The sequence below is a fragment of the Camelina sativa genome, chromosome 11, assembly GCF_030686135.1.
Source record: "Camelina sativa cultivar CO46 ecotype springtype chromosome 11, ASM3068613v1".
NCBI classification, from domain to species: Eukaryota; Viridiplantae; Streptophyta; class Magnoliopsida; order Brassicales; family Brassicaceae; genus Camelina; species Camelina sativa.
Window position 1 is genome coordinate 49,438,481 of NC_141890.1, and position 14,650 is coordinate 49,453,130.

At 35.8% G+C, this 14,650-nt stretch overlaps 3 protein-coding genes and 1 pseudogene across 3 annotated transcripts; 1 reads left to right on the forward strand and 3 right to left on the reverse strand.

Annotated features, from left to right (window-relative positions):
- Window positions 1–1,291: 1,291 nt before the first annotated feature.
- Window positions 1,292–2,873, reverse strand: LOC104729059 (putative F-box/FBD/LRR-repeat protein At5g62970 pseudogene; annotated as a pseudogene).
- A 173-nt stretch (window positions 2,874–3,046) lies between these two features.
- On the reverse strand, window positions 3,047–4,140 carry LOC104726998 (uncharacterized). Its single transcript, XM_010445984.3, has 2 exons — window positions 3,916–4,140; window positions 3,047–3,595 (listed from the first exon to the last, which is right to left on the reverse strand). The coding sequence occupies exon 2, from the start codon at window positions 3,571–3,573 to the stop codon at window positions 3,148–3,150; it is 426 nt and encodes a 141-aa protein (XP_010444286.1). The 5' UTR covers window positions 3,574–3,595; window positions 3,916–4,140; the 3' UTR covers window positions 3,047–3,147.
- Window positions 4,132–8,661, reverse strand: LOC104726999 (uncharacterized protein At5g08430). Its single transcript, XM_010445986.3, has 9 exons — window positions 8,418–8,661; window positions 7,823–7,902; window positions 7,104–7,294; window positions 5,747–6,620; window positions 5,413–5,516; window positions 5,152–5,211; window positions 4,898–4,948; window positions 4,724–4,794; window positions 4,132–4,606 (listed from the first exon to the last, which is right to left on the reverse strand). The coding sequence occupies exons 1-9, from the start codon at window positions 8,537–8,539 to the stop codon at window positions 4,426–4,428; spliced, it is 1,734 nt and encodes a 577-aa protein (XP_010444288.1). The 5' UTR covers window positions 8,540–8,661; the 3' UTR covers window positions 4,132–4,425.
- A 1,038-nt stretch (window positions 8,662–9,699) lies between these two features.
- On the forward strand, window positions 9,700–13,620 carry LOC104727000 (putative LRR receptor-like serine/threonine-protein kinase At5g63710). The gene is made up of 11 exons (XM_010445987.3): window positions 9,700–10,201; window positions 10,764–10,916; window positions 11,017–11,146; window positions 11,234–11,305; window positions 11,394–11,537; window positions 11,641–11,706; window positions 11,801–11,871; window positions 11,946–12,089; window positions 12,167–12,508; window positions 12,600–12,994; window positions 13,074–13,620. Exons 1-11 carry the CDS (start codon window positions 10,189–10,191, stop codon window positions 13,392–13,394), a joined length of 1,851 nt encoding a protein of 616 aa, XP_010444289.2. The 5' UTR covers window positions 9,700–10,188; the 3' UTR covers window positions 13,395–13,620.
- The last annotated feature ends 1,030 nt before the right edge of the window (window positions 13,621–14,650 follow it).

Consider the following 14,650-nt stretch of genomic DNA (forward strand, 5'->3'; position numbering starts at 1 on the left):
AATTGAATAACATGCAATTGTGAATGATTTTGAATGATTTAGCAAAATTCTAAATTTAATAAGATAGGATTTGAGAAGACATTTAAAAATACCTAGTTGAATAACATCTGATTTTAATAAAAATCCAAAATCCTCTAAAATCTCTAATTCAATACAGCCCCTTTAATCTTTTTCCAAAAACATTATTGAATTTGCCCTTATTATAAGTGAATATACAATATAATAATATACTACTAATAACCTAAGTAAATAAAAAGTTATCGTTTACAAATCTTAATTAACTAATAATAATCAAGGTCAAAGGAGGGAAGATACGGGAATAAGCTGAAACGACGGCGCTCTGTATATAGCAGACCAGCTGTTCTAATTCTATCAGTGGTTGTTCCAGTTTTCACCAGCGATACCTTTAACTGGAGTTGCAGCGACGAGTCACCGGCGAGGCATAGTTTGATATACAGAGGTCTGATTCCGGTTTTGGCTGAAGGATCTGCAAAAGCAACTGATAGTGAATCTACAGAGGAGGTTATTCTCTTTCCATTGCTGGTTTAGCTTATAAGATTATGAATTCATGTAATTTATATGACTCTTGCTCTTATTCATTATAGTTTAAGTTAGCCAATAACATGTTGGCTATTTCTCTTTCTTACTTTCAGGACAATCCAACAACATTCCAAAGATTCTTTATTGCTTATCAAGAGGTTTATAATGGTTCAGCCACTGCAGCAAAAGGGTTAGCTCGATCGAACTAGAGAAAAAAAAAAAAAAAATTGATCCTTGGGATCTGTATTGATTTTGTTAGCTCGATCGAAATTGATGAATAATTGGAAATATTGTCATCTAGAGGGATTTACTAATGTTCTTGTTGATAAATGTCTTGTTATACAGAGGCTACAAAGCCTGACTAATGAGGTTCAGCAAGGTACCATAGCTCAGGATCCTCCAACATTTGTGCTTAAAAACTCAGAACCAATACGGGAGGATCAAATTTAGAACGCTATCAAATTCCTTTCGCATCCGAGGGTTTGAGACTTGTGATGTAAGAAACTTATGTAACTACAAGAGCTTTATGCTTTTGATATGGAACATTAGTAAATTTCCATTTAGAATATATATATATATATACTCCAACTTGAAACAATACCATTAAATTAATTTCAGGAGCTTAAGAGTTTATAAGAGGACCTTTAAACACTAGCTAGTTGCTTGTTCTTAACCAAATCTACGGCTCATCCATAACTTTAAGTTAGCCAATAACAGGTTGGCTAATTCCACGATAAAATCATCTAAAAAATCAAATGCAACAAAAACTTAAAGTAGATTGATCGTCCCAGTGTTCAGTGAATACGAGGTTGCATGTGGGTGAACCACGGAAACCATTTTTCACCTCCGTCTCCAACTCTTGTTCGGCCGAGATTGTTGCAGTCTTCAATAAGCAAGCATTTTTCAAGATATATGTCACCAGATCTTTCCCTTCCACGGATCTATGGTAACCTAACCACTTGAAAGTCTGAAGACTCGACAATAAACATTGAGGAACACTATTCAGTTGCTTCCAGCAAACCGATCCACCCATGATATAACCATCATATGTAAGATGGTCCTTGGAGTTTTTTAAAAAAATAAAAAGAATGAGAGTTAGATCAAACGATACTGTGAATTAGACCCAAAACAAATAATAGTTTATCGAAGAAACTTACATTCAAAGTGAAGTCTCGTAGTTTGGGAGAAGCATTGAGCAATTGGAATAGTAACTTGGACCAAAATCTCTCACAGGCACGAAAATAGAGATGCTCAAGCTTATTAAAGACAATATCATCACCATATACTGCCTGTACAAAGGACGATATTTAGTATTAACCTAAGTCGTGATATATATAGTGAGATTATTGAAGACTAAAATATTATGATTATCAATGGATAAAAATGACCACCTCTGCACGTTTGTTGTCTTTTACCCACAGTGTAAGACGCTTGACAGATGTGACAGGTTGAAGAAGCTTCTTGATATTGTGACCAGCACGTACATATGCCTCCTCCAGCTTAGGCATATTCTTCACTATAACACATGTGGAAGTAGAAGTACGTCTTTTACTTCTATCAATAGCTTTGAAATACTTCAGAGAAGGAGTATCTATGATATACCCATCATAAGTACACATAGAAGATATTTCAAAGGATAAACTAAGCAATGACGGGATAATAACAGCAAACTTTCTCACATTGTCAAATGGACATAGATCCATAACAAGATCTTCCAGAACAGAGGAGCAAGATAAAAGCCGTTGAAGAGATTCTTTATCTGCGTATATCACACGTCGAAGGTCCAAAGTTTTCAAAGAGGGGAGGCTACAAACATGAGGAACATCCACGAGAATGTCGTAGTATTTTAGTTTCAACGTCACAAGTGATTTGCAAGTATACAAGCTACTCGGCAGTGACGCATTAGGTATTCCATTGAAACTAGAAAATTTAACGCTTAGCTCCTCAACGTAATGAGAGATTGCAATTTCAACCCACAGTTTGATGTCTTCAGGTTGAAACACATCACTGAAAAGCTCAAGACGCAAGCTCTTTATGACGGGAGAGCTATGTAATGGCAGGTTCCTGTGAATAAAACGCCGCATCATATGGCTTTTTCCCAACTTGATATTATTAAAGTCTCTTCTCTCATCCTCCTCAAATAAGATATATTGACAGGAAAATGAATCATCGTGATACATGCTCATCTCATCGAAGTCAAGTTTTGGCACCCGCATCCAAAGAAACTTCCAATGCTTCGACAAAATGCTTGTGCTTACCGCATCTTTTGTTGGAAGAAACGATAAGATCTTCCCGAACAATTCATCATCAGAAAACCCAATGATCTTGTCCATATCTTCTTATTCAAACCCCCTAGCTCACCAGTAGGAAGGTAAGTGCCGAGACTAAACCCTAAACCCTAGAAAATCTTCACTTTGTCAAAACCTAGCCAAACGGATATCAAAGGAATCGGATGTTGACTACTCTGTTTCTATATAGAAGGGATTGAGTTTTGAAAAACTTAACCTTTTGCCAAAAGAAATATTTAACTATCCTTAATTAGCTACATAATAGTAAATAAAAGGTTATCGTCTACAAATCTTAATTAAATAAATCAAGAAGGTCTCTCTAAGGCAAAGGAGGGAAGATACGTGAATAAGCTGAAACGACGGCGCTCTGAATATAACGTTTGGGATTCTCAGGATCAGGAATCCATTGGATCTCACTAATGTTTGGCGTTTCGACAAACGCAACAGTGAACTCTCCCATCTTCTCCATCTTCCCACGCTTCCCAGCTCTGAGGATGAGCCCACTGTTCCTCACGTATGAGAATATCCCATTCGTGAGCTTCACGATATCTCCTGCCTCGAACTCCTCGCACTCATCTCCCCACAGCTGTATGTGAACCGCAGCCGTCTCATCCGCTGCCAACGCGATACAGTTCTTCCCGTTGTTGGCTGCTGCTGGAGATCTTGCTTTGTCGAGGATGATGAAACGCGTGTTTATGTTGTTCTGCGCCGCGGGAACTATGTCCTTGAGTAACAACAAGACCATCTTTTGTTTGGCTAAGATCACCCTGACATTGAAATATTTAAGGATTCATAAGCTTTAAGAAAATGATCTAAGCATCACCCACTTGAAACTTGTACTACAAGCAAAAGCTTAACTATATGTCAAAAGTTCATTTAGACATTTTGTCGAACACCTGATCTGCAATATTTTATTGGATCTTCATCAATTGAAACAAAAGCTCATGAATCCATCACGATTTCGACTAGGGTTTTTTTAAATTCAGTTTCCGAATTCAAATCAGTGAATCATCACCCAAAATTTTATTAATCATCTCAAACCTCAAAACCTTTGTTTTCAAACTTAAATCACAGAAACGGAACTCACCGATTACGTATGAATGAGGCTACGACGGTGACGAAGAAGACGAAAGTGACTGATGAAACAACGGTGACGAAGATGAATGACAAATGTCCGACCGAAGAACTTTGTGAATACAAAGCAATGTGATTTTTAAAAAACAGATAGGAAATATTTTAGGGTTTTCAAAGTTTGGCACTTTAAGTAGCCTCCTCTTGTTTCCCAACAAGGCAACTCTAAAAAGAGCAGAACATGTCACTAGGCATATACATTAGTACATTACATGAACATGAAACATCCCATGTCACTTTGATGCTACATACATGACCATAATACAAAAACATAGTTAGCTTCCTGTTTCTGTCTGCAAAAGCTACCAAGTTCTAAAAAGAGCTTCATCAAACATATTAGCCGAGTTTCTTAAGTTTTCTAATGGAAGAGAAGAGAAAACTTCCATTTAACCGATAAAGAACAAAAAGATATACAACAGTCAGCATTGATCTTTCTTCCTTGTGAAGATTGCTGCATAATCTTTGGTTAGTCGATAGCTATCACCACCGCCTCATGAGTCAGACCACTGATATCCCCTTGTTTGCTGCTATCTGGTTCTTGTTTTATCTCGATGTAGTCTTCAATGATCTTCGGAGTTTCTCTTAATAATCTCTCCTGCTCTGAAGGTTTTTCGAGAACTTCTCTCTGCTCTAGATACTCCTCTAACGTAGATTCAGTCCAACAAAAGGGAAAAGAGTTAAGGTGTTTCAAAATGTTGTCATGATGTCAAATTAATGAAACTGTGTTAAAAAAGATAACTGTTTCGAATCTTAAAAAAGGATATTCTCTTCTCCATCCTTTCTCATTGGCAGAGTTGATGCGTCTCTGCAGAATGTTAAGCTGCCTTGCAATCCACTGATTTTTCCAAGAAAATTTACACAAGAACGTGTCAGATGCAGCACCAAAACCCAGAGTCTGTAACATTTGTTAACTGTAGTATATAACTAGAGATACTCACATGTTTTGTTATATCATCATGGAGAGCCTTAGCCTTCTGCTCCATCTCCACCTGTCATATATAAAAAAAATGTTGGTGAGTTTTAGCTCCTGAAAGACAGGAACGTGATTTGGGTTTGAGAATGCAAATGCCAAACGATTTAACTACCTCTCTGTCTTACCAGAGGATTCAACAATGTTAATGAAGATAATATTTTATAAACAGGGAAATAAATTTTGTGATATACAGAAATTTAGATTCCTTTAAGAACTTACAACAGTTGGCTGTCTCAAAAGGCCATCCATCACTTTTTGCTTCAAATCTTTAATCTCTTCCTGAAAAGGAAAGTGGGCAAGTATAATAATAAGAACCAGATAGAAACAAACAATAGTCATCTAGGAGGAATACTATAAAGACACTTTCTCAGTACTTGCAGCAGATTTGTCAAATAAAGATTCCCAATATGCGGAAGAGAGCAAAATCAAACTGAAGGAAATATAATGGTGATATATGAATTAATTTCAGACATGATTCACCTGGCTTATGTCAGAATCATCCAACTTGGAAATGCTAACGCCACTTGCCATACCAGCAACATGAAGAAGCACATCCTTACTCTGGTCATCAACAGTCTTAATGCCTACAGAAATGGAAAATAATATCAGGTGTGACAGAGATTGTGGTGCAGTGATCATGAAATGGATGAGAGAACTTTCATAGAATTTGACAGTATCACAATGTCTCATAAGCTGTCATCTAACAAATGGGAGAGAAAAAACAGTCCGAATTATCTAAAAGTCTAGAAGATAGAAAGACAAAACAGCAAAGCCTACAACAGAAAGCAAATACTAATAAGCGTGAATTGGTTACCTGTAACCTGCAAGATCTGGTACGCTATAAAGTTCCTAGGGTCATTCTTCACTTTCACAAAGCTTCCCATCACTTTATCCCCAAAGCTCTCATTCTGCTTCAATAACTCTACGACTAAGCTCTTACGTAGATAAACAAGCTTTATATTATCTACATTGATCGTTGCGAAACCAGTTGCCCGCATTTCAGGTTCCACTTCCTTTTCATAAGTTTCCTCATCGTACCTTTCTGTTTTTTGCTTCTTGCACGGCAATAAAACCTTTTCATTCTTTTCACTGAAGCCATGTTCCAAAGGTAGGAAATCCTCAACCTGATCTTCAAGGTTTTCTATGAAGTGAGTCTTTAAAAGTGTATAAATCCTTTTCTGATTTACAGACTTTTTCCTGAAGATAGAGTACAGCTTCTCATCACAATGAACTTTCTTCTTCTTCTCACGGTCAAGCAGGTTTTTCTCACGAATGTACCTGCGGATAACTGACTCCACACTATGTTGTGACATGGCGTCTCTGGTGTCTTCCCCTATGGACGTTAGGAAATCAATCAGGGGCTTTGAACCCCATCTGATATACTCCATTTTCTTTTTATTGCCCAGTGTTTTATAATTCCCTGCATCCTCAACCGCATGGTCAGATAGTGAAAAATTGGGATCATCTTTGTGCTTCAGCTTGACGCCTTTCTTTCTTGACTTTGAAGTATCACCAAGTGAAAATTGGGGATCCTCTTTGTACTTCGACTTGACGCCTTTCTTTCGTGGCTTTGAAGCACAGACATCGCGGACATCGTCATAGGTTATATCTTCTTTCGTTTTTGTTATTTCCCAATACTCAAGAAACAGACACTCTTGTGTATCCGGATCTTTCAAGTTAAGCTTACCCTGCCAAGCAGTAAAGGAATGTTCAGCACAGAAAATAACAACAATAATCCCTAAAGAAAGCATGCAATGATTTAAAGAAAAGCTTTAGAGATTGACATATAAGTAGTTAATATTCGTGTATAATTTTTTTATTTGAGAAAAACTGTAAAACTAAGTAATACATTAAATACAGTACAAGTTCTAAAGCACGTTTAATTCATTCAATTTGCTTAAGAAATTGGTAGATTCATCTATCTTAACGTAAGCCTAACCAAGTCTTCTAATTGAAATTGGTAGAGTTGTTTCACTCAGATTCTTCCAAATCCATGCTTGTTTTCGTTTCGTTTGGCCATAAATCCCTTTTATACAGATTTTACAACTCTCAACACCTTATTTATTTGCAACGGATGGCTACCAAAATTTCAAGAGACTACTATCCAAAATTGGGTATAAAGGAAATAATAAGACATTATATTGATACGGTTATGGCCGTTTGAAACATACCCCAGCAGCAGGAGCATATTTTTGAACTTCCTCCAAAATTTCGACTAACCCGTTGCATTCATTGCATAACCCTTTATTCTCTTTAAGTTGAATGAACTCAGCATGAGTAACACAGCCTTCACATACAGCATGTGGGCAACAAAGGCACCATAGCTTTGGTGTCTTCCTACACAAGTAGCAACTGTGCCACTCTGAAAATTAAAAGTTTACAATTTAACATTAGTCCCTCCAGAAAGCAAGTATGACAAATACAGTAGCCTTCTGACTGCAAATATGAAAGTTCAAACGTATGTTCCCCCTACTGTGTTCGGAAATTCTAACAGACACAAGGGCCTAGCAACTTAGTACATAAGTTTTCGAATATATGGACTCGATAGTGTACGCTAATAAGTGATAGAATTATTGATCTAAAGCTTGTACTTTGAGTTTCAAAGCCTTAAGAAACAATGTACCTACAGAGACAGGGGGATATCTTACACAATGATTAAAAAAAAGAAGCACAAACTCTATTCTTGTTAGATGCTAATGGGTATCTACAAAACAACCGGAAACAGAAATCAAGGAATCCAGAAACCAATTTCTCTCATTTCCAGACATAAAGACATTCAGGTAATTAAGAGGAGACCACTGACAGAAGCTAAGTCACAATCCAGAGAAAGCATGTATGCTACTTCAAAATGATAATAAATTAGTATATAAAGGGGAACATTAGCACTTACTACAGATCAACGAGTCTCCAATCTTGCTTTCTGGGCTATCCTTTTCTATGCAACTTTCATGATAAACTTTTGGACAGTCCCTGAAATAAGCAAGCACAATGAGGTGCACCATTAGATGCATACATATAAACTACATGTCACAAAAGACTCACAGCTGACAAATGCTTCAAACATTCATCTTGACGATCTTTTTCCATAACAAGATTGTTAATTTTTCATGCAAAATCTTACATTAGCAAACTGAATAAGACAATTTGGTACATTTAATTAAGCTCTTAATCAATAAACCTAAAGAAAAAGGAAACACCTTTATACATTTAATTACAGAATGATACACAATTGTCTCTCTACTTGAGTGCACTCACATGAAAGAATCATCAAGAAAACAAAATTGATTGAAAAAATAAGAACTTTCCTGGTGAAAGACCACAACACAAACACCCTTCATCACTAGATAACATAAAAACAAGAACATGCAAAGAAGAAACAAAATCCTCAAACCAAAACAGCATTATGGTATCCTTCATCGGAGTTTTAAGTAAGTGGTAGCTAAATCCGGTAATGAGAAGAGAGAAAGAGAGAAAGAGAGACTCACTTGAAGTCACAGAGCATGAGGCTTCCTCCGTCTTTGCAGACGAAGCACCAGTCCTCGCACTCCTTGTCTTCTTCCTCGTCCTCCTCCTCCACAATCTCCACTACATCCATATCTCTCGCCATCGCTCTCTCTCTCAGTCACTCTCTCTCTCTCTCGATTCGCTCTACTTGTGAGTTGTGAGGTGACGGAGTCGTCTTAATCTTGTCAGCCCTTTTTACTCGAAACCCCAAGCAATTTCCATTCTAAAAAATAATTAGTGAAAGACCTTTTAACCCTTTATAAGTTGAGTTATTTACAGACCCAACCACTCTTTAACCGGTTCGCTCCTACCCAACCCAATTAAAAATCTCCGTGAGATCGACAAGAAATATCATCAACACATCATTAAAATTAATTTACTAAGTCATAAATTTTTTTGTTACTAGTAATTAAAAAACTAGAAATTATACTGGAACTTGTTTTATTTGTGAATGTAGATAAAAATTCACTTTATAAAAATATACGTTCCAGATTGCGATATGATGATATATCAGATCTTTTTACACATCGAACAAACAAAAGTCCAATGTGGTGAAGAATCGTATGAGTAGAAGAGGCATATAAAGAATATGTCCAAATTCCAGCATATTGTTATAGTGATGATATCATTATTCCGTTTTTAATATTCTGAAGTCTGCTTCTTCCTCACACTATGTTTCTTTTTTTCACCTAATTTTCTTTAAAATATCTTTTACTCCTGTTATTATTGTGAAATAGAAAAAAAAAAAAAAAAAAGAGCTTTCTATAAGATCAATCACGTACCTTTTATATGTCAATAATGTAAACTACTCAACGTTTGAGGCTAAGTGTTGTTTCAGTCTTAACCGTCCCAAATTCAAGTGATCCACTACTATATTACTGCACATGCAGATGCACGATTGTGTTTTAGCTATAGGCTACGTACGTATATATAAAATTTTAGATATCTATATCCTAAATTCTAAAGAAGAAAACGTTTTAGGAATTTCTACTTCTATCAAGATTTTAATTAGTCTCTTCTATCAAGATATTGTTCAAATAAATTTGAGTTTGTATATAATATCTTTTTTTTTGTTCCTTTCGATGAAAAGAATATATACAAAAACTACCTTTTGCATTGCTATCATCCAGAGATTGGTGGAATATAATCCTGAAACAAGTGGAACCTTCTTACACATGCTTCTGTCTCTTCCTAAAGCATAAGCCATTTTCCCAAACATAATCAAGTACACTTAATTAAGTCATTGGTTTCTTTTCATTAACTGATTCATTCAAATCACTTCTTTATTATTTTATGTTTATTTTAGGTTCATCTATATCCTTTTTTTTTTTTGTTAAAATTTATATCCTTTTTGTGCCCCAATCACATCCCCAAGTCCCACACTTGCAAAAGAGATCACCCAAAATAAAGAAGAAGCAAAAGAAGAACAAAAAAACATCTCCATTAAGAAATCAAAGATGTTTCAACTTAGTGGGATTCTCTTTCCCTCAAAGCAGCATTTTTATTTCTTCTTCTTCTTCTTCTTCTTCTTCTTCTTCTTCTTCTTCTTTTACATCAGAGAGATAAAAAAATAATATGAAAAATACTTTTTGTGGGTCCATTAAAGGCACTAACTTGTAAAAGAGTCATCTTTCTTTAAGATGATTTTTACATTATTGTTTGCTTTTATTGGCTTCATTATTATACAAATCCTCCATTTCTCTCTTCAACCTTTTGCTCTCTTTGTGTGTTTAGAGTGTTTCCAGTTTCTCTATGGCTCGTTCAGGTACTACTTAAAAGCTTTGTTTTTGCTTGCATTTTAATATCTGATTTTCTCCACTATTTATAAATTAGGTTTGTTTTTATGTAGTATATTAAACTTTTATTGCTTCTTTTAGTTTCTTCAAGCTACAAATATATTTGGTACATATTTGGGTGAAACATAGAGAGGTTTTTGAGAGGGTATCTAATCATAAAAAGCAAATAGTCAAAAACACGATTATAAAATTTGTTGCTCCTTGTTGCTTATAAAAGCTTTCATTTTTTTTTTTATGTTTTCGGGTTCGAATGAGCTCTGATGGAGAAATTATGGATTGATCTGACATTGTTTCACATCAAAAACAATCCACGCTGTTAGTTCGAAGACACATATAATTAGACCCACGAATCTGTTTTTTCTTGGATTTGCTTACTTATGTTTAATTAACATTTGATCACAAGGGTTATGTGTTTCTTGTTAAATAAGTTAACTTTTTCTTATGTTTGATGCAATTTGGAGTATATAGGTTCTACAGCAGAAAATAAATGAGTTTGATTGAAAAATTCTTATAATATCTAATAAACTGCAGGGTACGGTGAAAGTTCTCGAAATTCTCTAAGAACTCGAAGAGGATTCATTCAGAAAAATTGCTTTTGGAACAATCAGAAATTGATATTACAATGCTTCGTGGCCTTAGCTTTTGTGGGAGTCACTTCTTCAACAACTCAACCAGACATCGAAGGTATACTTATCTATCAGCGGCGATCAGTCTTTGGTTTATCAATCAAATGATCTTATACTATTGACTGGTTTAATTAATTACTTATTCTTTCATTTGCTAGGAGGAGCTTTGTTGCAGCTCAGAGATTCACTTAATGATTCGAGCAATCGTCTAAAATGGACACGCGATTTCGTTAGCCCTTGCTATAGTTGGTCTTATGTCACCTGCAGAGGCCAGAGTGTTGTGGCTCTGTAAGTAGTACTCTTATGATCACTTCTCAACTTTTACTTACCAAGATTTTGCATTATGTTGAAAACTTGTTTTGTATCAATCTGTAGAAATCTTGCCTCAAACGGATTCACAGGAACACTCTCTCCAGCTATTAGGAAACTGAAGTTCTTGGTTACTTTGTAAGAGATCACAAACCATTTCCTATACAAGATTCTGTTTTAGGTTCCATTATTCATAATATCGTTCTTGATGCCAATTCAAATGCAGAGAGCTACAGAACAATAGTTTATATGGTGGTTTACCAGATGATCTTGGGAAAATGGTTAATCTACAGACTTTAAACCTCTCAATGAACAGTTTCAGCGGCTCGATACCCGCGAGCTGGAGTCAGCTCTCGAATCTAAAGCACTTGTAAGTCCATGCAAAACTCTCTCTCTCTCTCTCTCTCTCTCTCTCAAATGTGACTCTTTTGAGATCTTTTGGCTAACATCAAACAATGAAATTTGATTCACAGGGATCTCTCATCCAATAATTTAACAGGAAGCATCCCAACACAGTTCTTCTCAATCCCAACATTCGAGTATAAAATCTACCTTTTTCACCTGAATCTACTTAAGTTTAGTCACAGTGACTTCTCAGTACTGAAAGAAATTACCTTTGTGATTTTTATTCAGTTTTTCAGGAACTAATCTCATATGTGGTAAAAGCTTGAATCAGCCTTGTTCTTCGAGTTCACGTCTTCCAGGTTCTTGATTCTGTCTTCTTCATCCAACTCACATACAAAACAGAACAGACATAACTTAGTATCTTTATGTGCAGTCACATCCTCGAAGAAGAAGCTAAGAGACATTACTTTAACTGCAAGTTGTGTTGCTTCTATAATCCTGTTTCTTGGAGCTATTGTTATGTACCATCATCATCGCCTCCGTAGAAACAAATACGACATCTTTTTCGACGTAGCTGGTAAAAAAACTACATATACTCATTAGATCATTATTATGAACTCTTAATCCAAAATCCTTTTCCTTTGAAAAATGCAGGTGAAGATGACAGGAAGATTTCCTTCGGACAGCTTAGAAGATTCTCTTTACGTGAAATTCAGCTCGCAACAGATAGTTTCAACGAGAGCAATTTGATAGGACAAGGAGGATTTGGTAAAGTCTATAGAGGTTTGCTTCCAGACAAAACAAAAGTTGCAGTGAAACGCCTTGCGGATTACTTCAGTCCTGGAGGAGAAGCTGCTTTCCAAAGAGAGATTCAGCTCATAAGCGTTGCGGTTCATAAGAATCTCTTACGCCTCATTGGCTTCTGCACAACTTCCTCTGAGAGAATCCTTGTTTATCCATACATGGAAAATCTTAGTGTTGCATATCGACTAAGAGGTATATATTTATATACTTATTAGTTTCTCTATAACTCTTCAACCAAATAACAGAATTGTGTAATGTGTTTTGTGCATGTGACATTGTATAGATTTGAAAGCGGGAGAAGAAGGGTTAGACTGGCCAACAAGGAAGCGTGTAGCTTTTGGTTCAGCTCACGGTTTAGAGTATCTACACGAACATTGTAACCCTAAGATCATACACCGTGATCTCAAGGCTGCAAACATACTTTTAGACAATAATTTCGAGCCAGTTCTTGGAGATTTCGGTTTAGCTAAGCTTGTAGACACATCACTGACTCATGTCACAACTCAAGTCCGTGGCACAATGGGTCACATAGCACCAGAGTATCTCTGCACAGGAAAATCATCTGAAAAAACTGATGTTTTTGGTTACGGTATAACACTTCTTGAGCTCGTTACTGGTCAGCGAGCAATCGATTTCTCACGTTTGGAAGAAGAGGAAAATATTCTCTTGCTTGATCATGTAAGACTTTTGACTACTCTTATAAAAAAGGTTCCTTCTGTATGAAAAGACTGAAACTAAGCTTTTTTGTATGAAACAGATAAAGAAGTTGCTTAGAGAACAGAGACTAAGAGACATTGTCGATAGCAACTTGACTACATATGATTCAAAAGAAGTTGAAACCATAGTTCAAGTGGCTCTTCTCTGCACACAAGGGGCACCAGAAGATAGACCAGCGATGTCTGAAGTAGTCAAAATGCTTCAAGGGACTGGTGGTTTGGCTGAGAAATGGACTGAATGGGAACAACTTGAAGAAGTTAGGAACAAAGAAGCGTTATTGCTTCCGACTTTGCCTGCTACTTGGGATGAAGAAGAAACCACCGTTGATCAAGAATCTATCCGATTATCAACAGCAAGATGAAGGAGAAACAGAGAGAGATCTTTGAAAACAAATTTGCATTATAGAATATAGACTTAGAAAGTATTTTAAGCTGCTAATTGTATTGAAACAGGTGGGGAAAACGAAGAAAAAACACAACCTTAATTTGTGTAATAGATCGTGTGATTATACATACAGTAGTATAACATATAGTTGTGTTTTGTATATATATATATATATATATGAATTGGTCATTGTTGTTTCATTATGGTGACAGTGCATTATAAATTCGCTCTGTTTTTAGAGTTTGCTCTGTTTTTCCAAAAATATATTACGTCGTCGTTTCATGTAAAGTAAGATAAAATTATATAGAATTGTGACCCCAGTCTCCCAAATTTGGTTGATTTCTCAAATTTAGCGTCAACTTTTTATTCATACATTATTCCCCCAAAATATGACATTGCTTGATATCAAAATAGGCTAAAAAGTAAAAAAAACTAACAAAATAAATAAATTTACGTGTTTATTAGGCTAAATAATGTTTGATTATAAAATAGGGGTGGTTCATTTTTTTTCACTTTCTCATGTAATAGCCTGGTGATTTTCTTGGAAGGGATAATAGTAATTAAATACAGTGTGAGTGACAGAACAAAAGAAAACAAATCTATCTCTGGCTTACATTTTTTCTTATGACATGGATTCAGAATTCAAGAGTTCATAACAGCAGAACTTTCATGGATTAGGACTTATTCTTGAACTCTGATGTTAGAAAAACAAAAAAAAAAACAAACACAAATTCAAAAAGAAAATATATAGAAAAGTGTTGGTGTTGTACTTGTACCTTTGTGTGCGTTTAATGAAGGAGGTGGTGGTGGAGAGGCAAGAACTGGGGACCGGAGAAAACAGACGTAAGCAGTCAGTGAAAAAGAGAGCACCTTTTTCCTTCTAAAGTCCCTCGTAAACCGGGCTGTTTTTTCTCGGTTCTTGGTGCTTGGTTTCCGCTGACACCGACATGTCCGGTTCCCAGGTGGTAACTTTGCTTTCCACCGTCCGATTCATGTATAAATCAACGTTCCAGATCTTGATTTCCTTTTCTATCTCTTTGGTTTCTTGTGACGTGTTCTTCAGTATTTCTCCTGAGCCTCTCAGACGTACCCTAAATAAACCCAAATGGGAGAAAACTACAGTCAAATTTTTTAAATAAGCAATCAATAGGGAGAAAAACGTTACAAGCTATATGATTAAACATGATTCAAAATAGTAAAAAGAGTAAATAAACATGATTTAACACAATCTTG

Coding starts and splice junctions, on each gene's coding strand:
- LOC104727000 (XM_010445987.3), top strand. Junction 11,147..11,233: donor GGCCAGAGTGTTGTGGCTCT/GTAAGTAGTACT, acceptor ATCAATCTGTAG/AAATCTTGCCTCAAACGGAT. Junction 11,707..11,800: donor TTCTCAATCCCAACATTCGA/GTATAAAATCTA, acceptor ATTTTTATTCAG/TTTTTCAGGAACTAATCTCA.
- LOC104726998 (XM_010445984.3), bottom strand. CDS start 3,573: ATGGTCTTGTTGTTACTCAAGGACATAGTTCCCGCGGCGCAGAACAAC.
- LOC104726999 (XM_010445986.3), bottom strand. CDS start 8,539: ATGGCGAGAGATATGGATGTAGTGGAGATTGTGGAGGAGGAGGACGAG. Junction 5,212..5,412: donor ATGATTCTGACATAAGCCAG/GTGAATCATGTC, acceptor TTTCCTTTTCAG/GAAGAGATTAAAGATTTGAA. Junction 4,607..4,723: donor GAGAAAGGATGGAGAAGAGA/ATATCCTTTTTT, acceptor GACTGAATCTAC/GTTAGAGGAGTATCTAGAGC.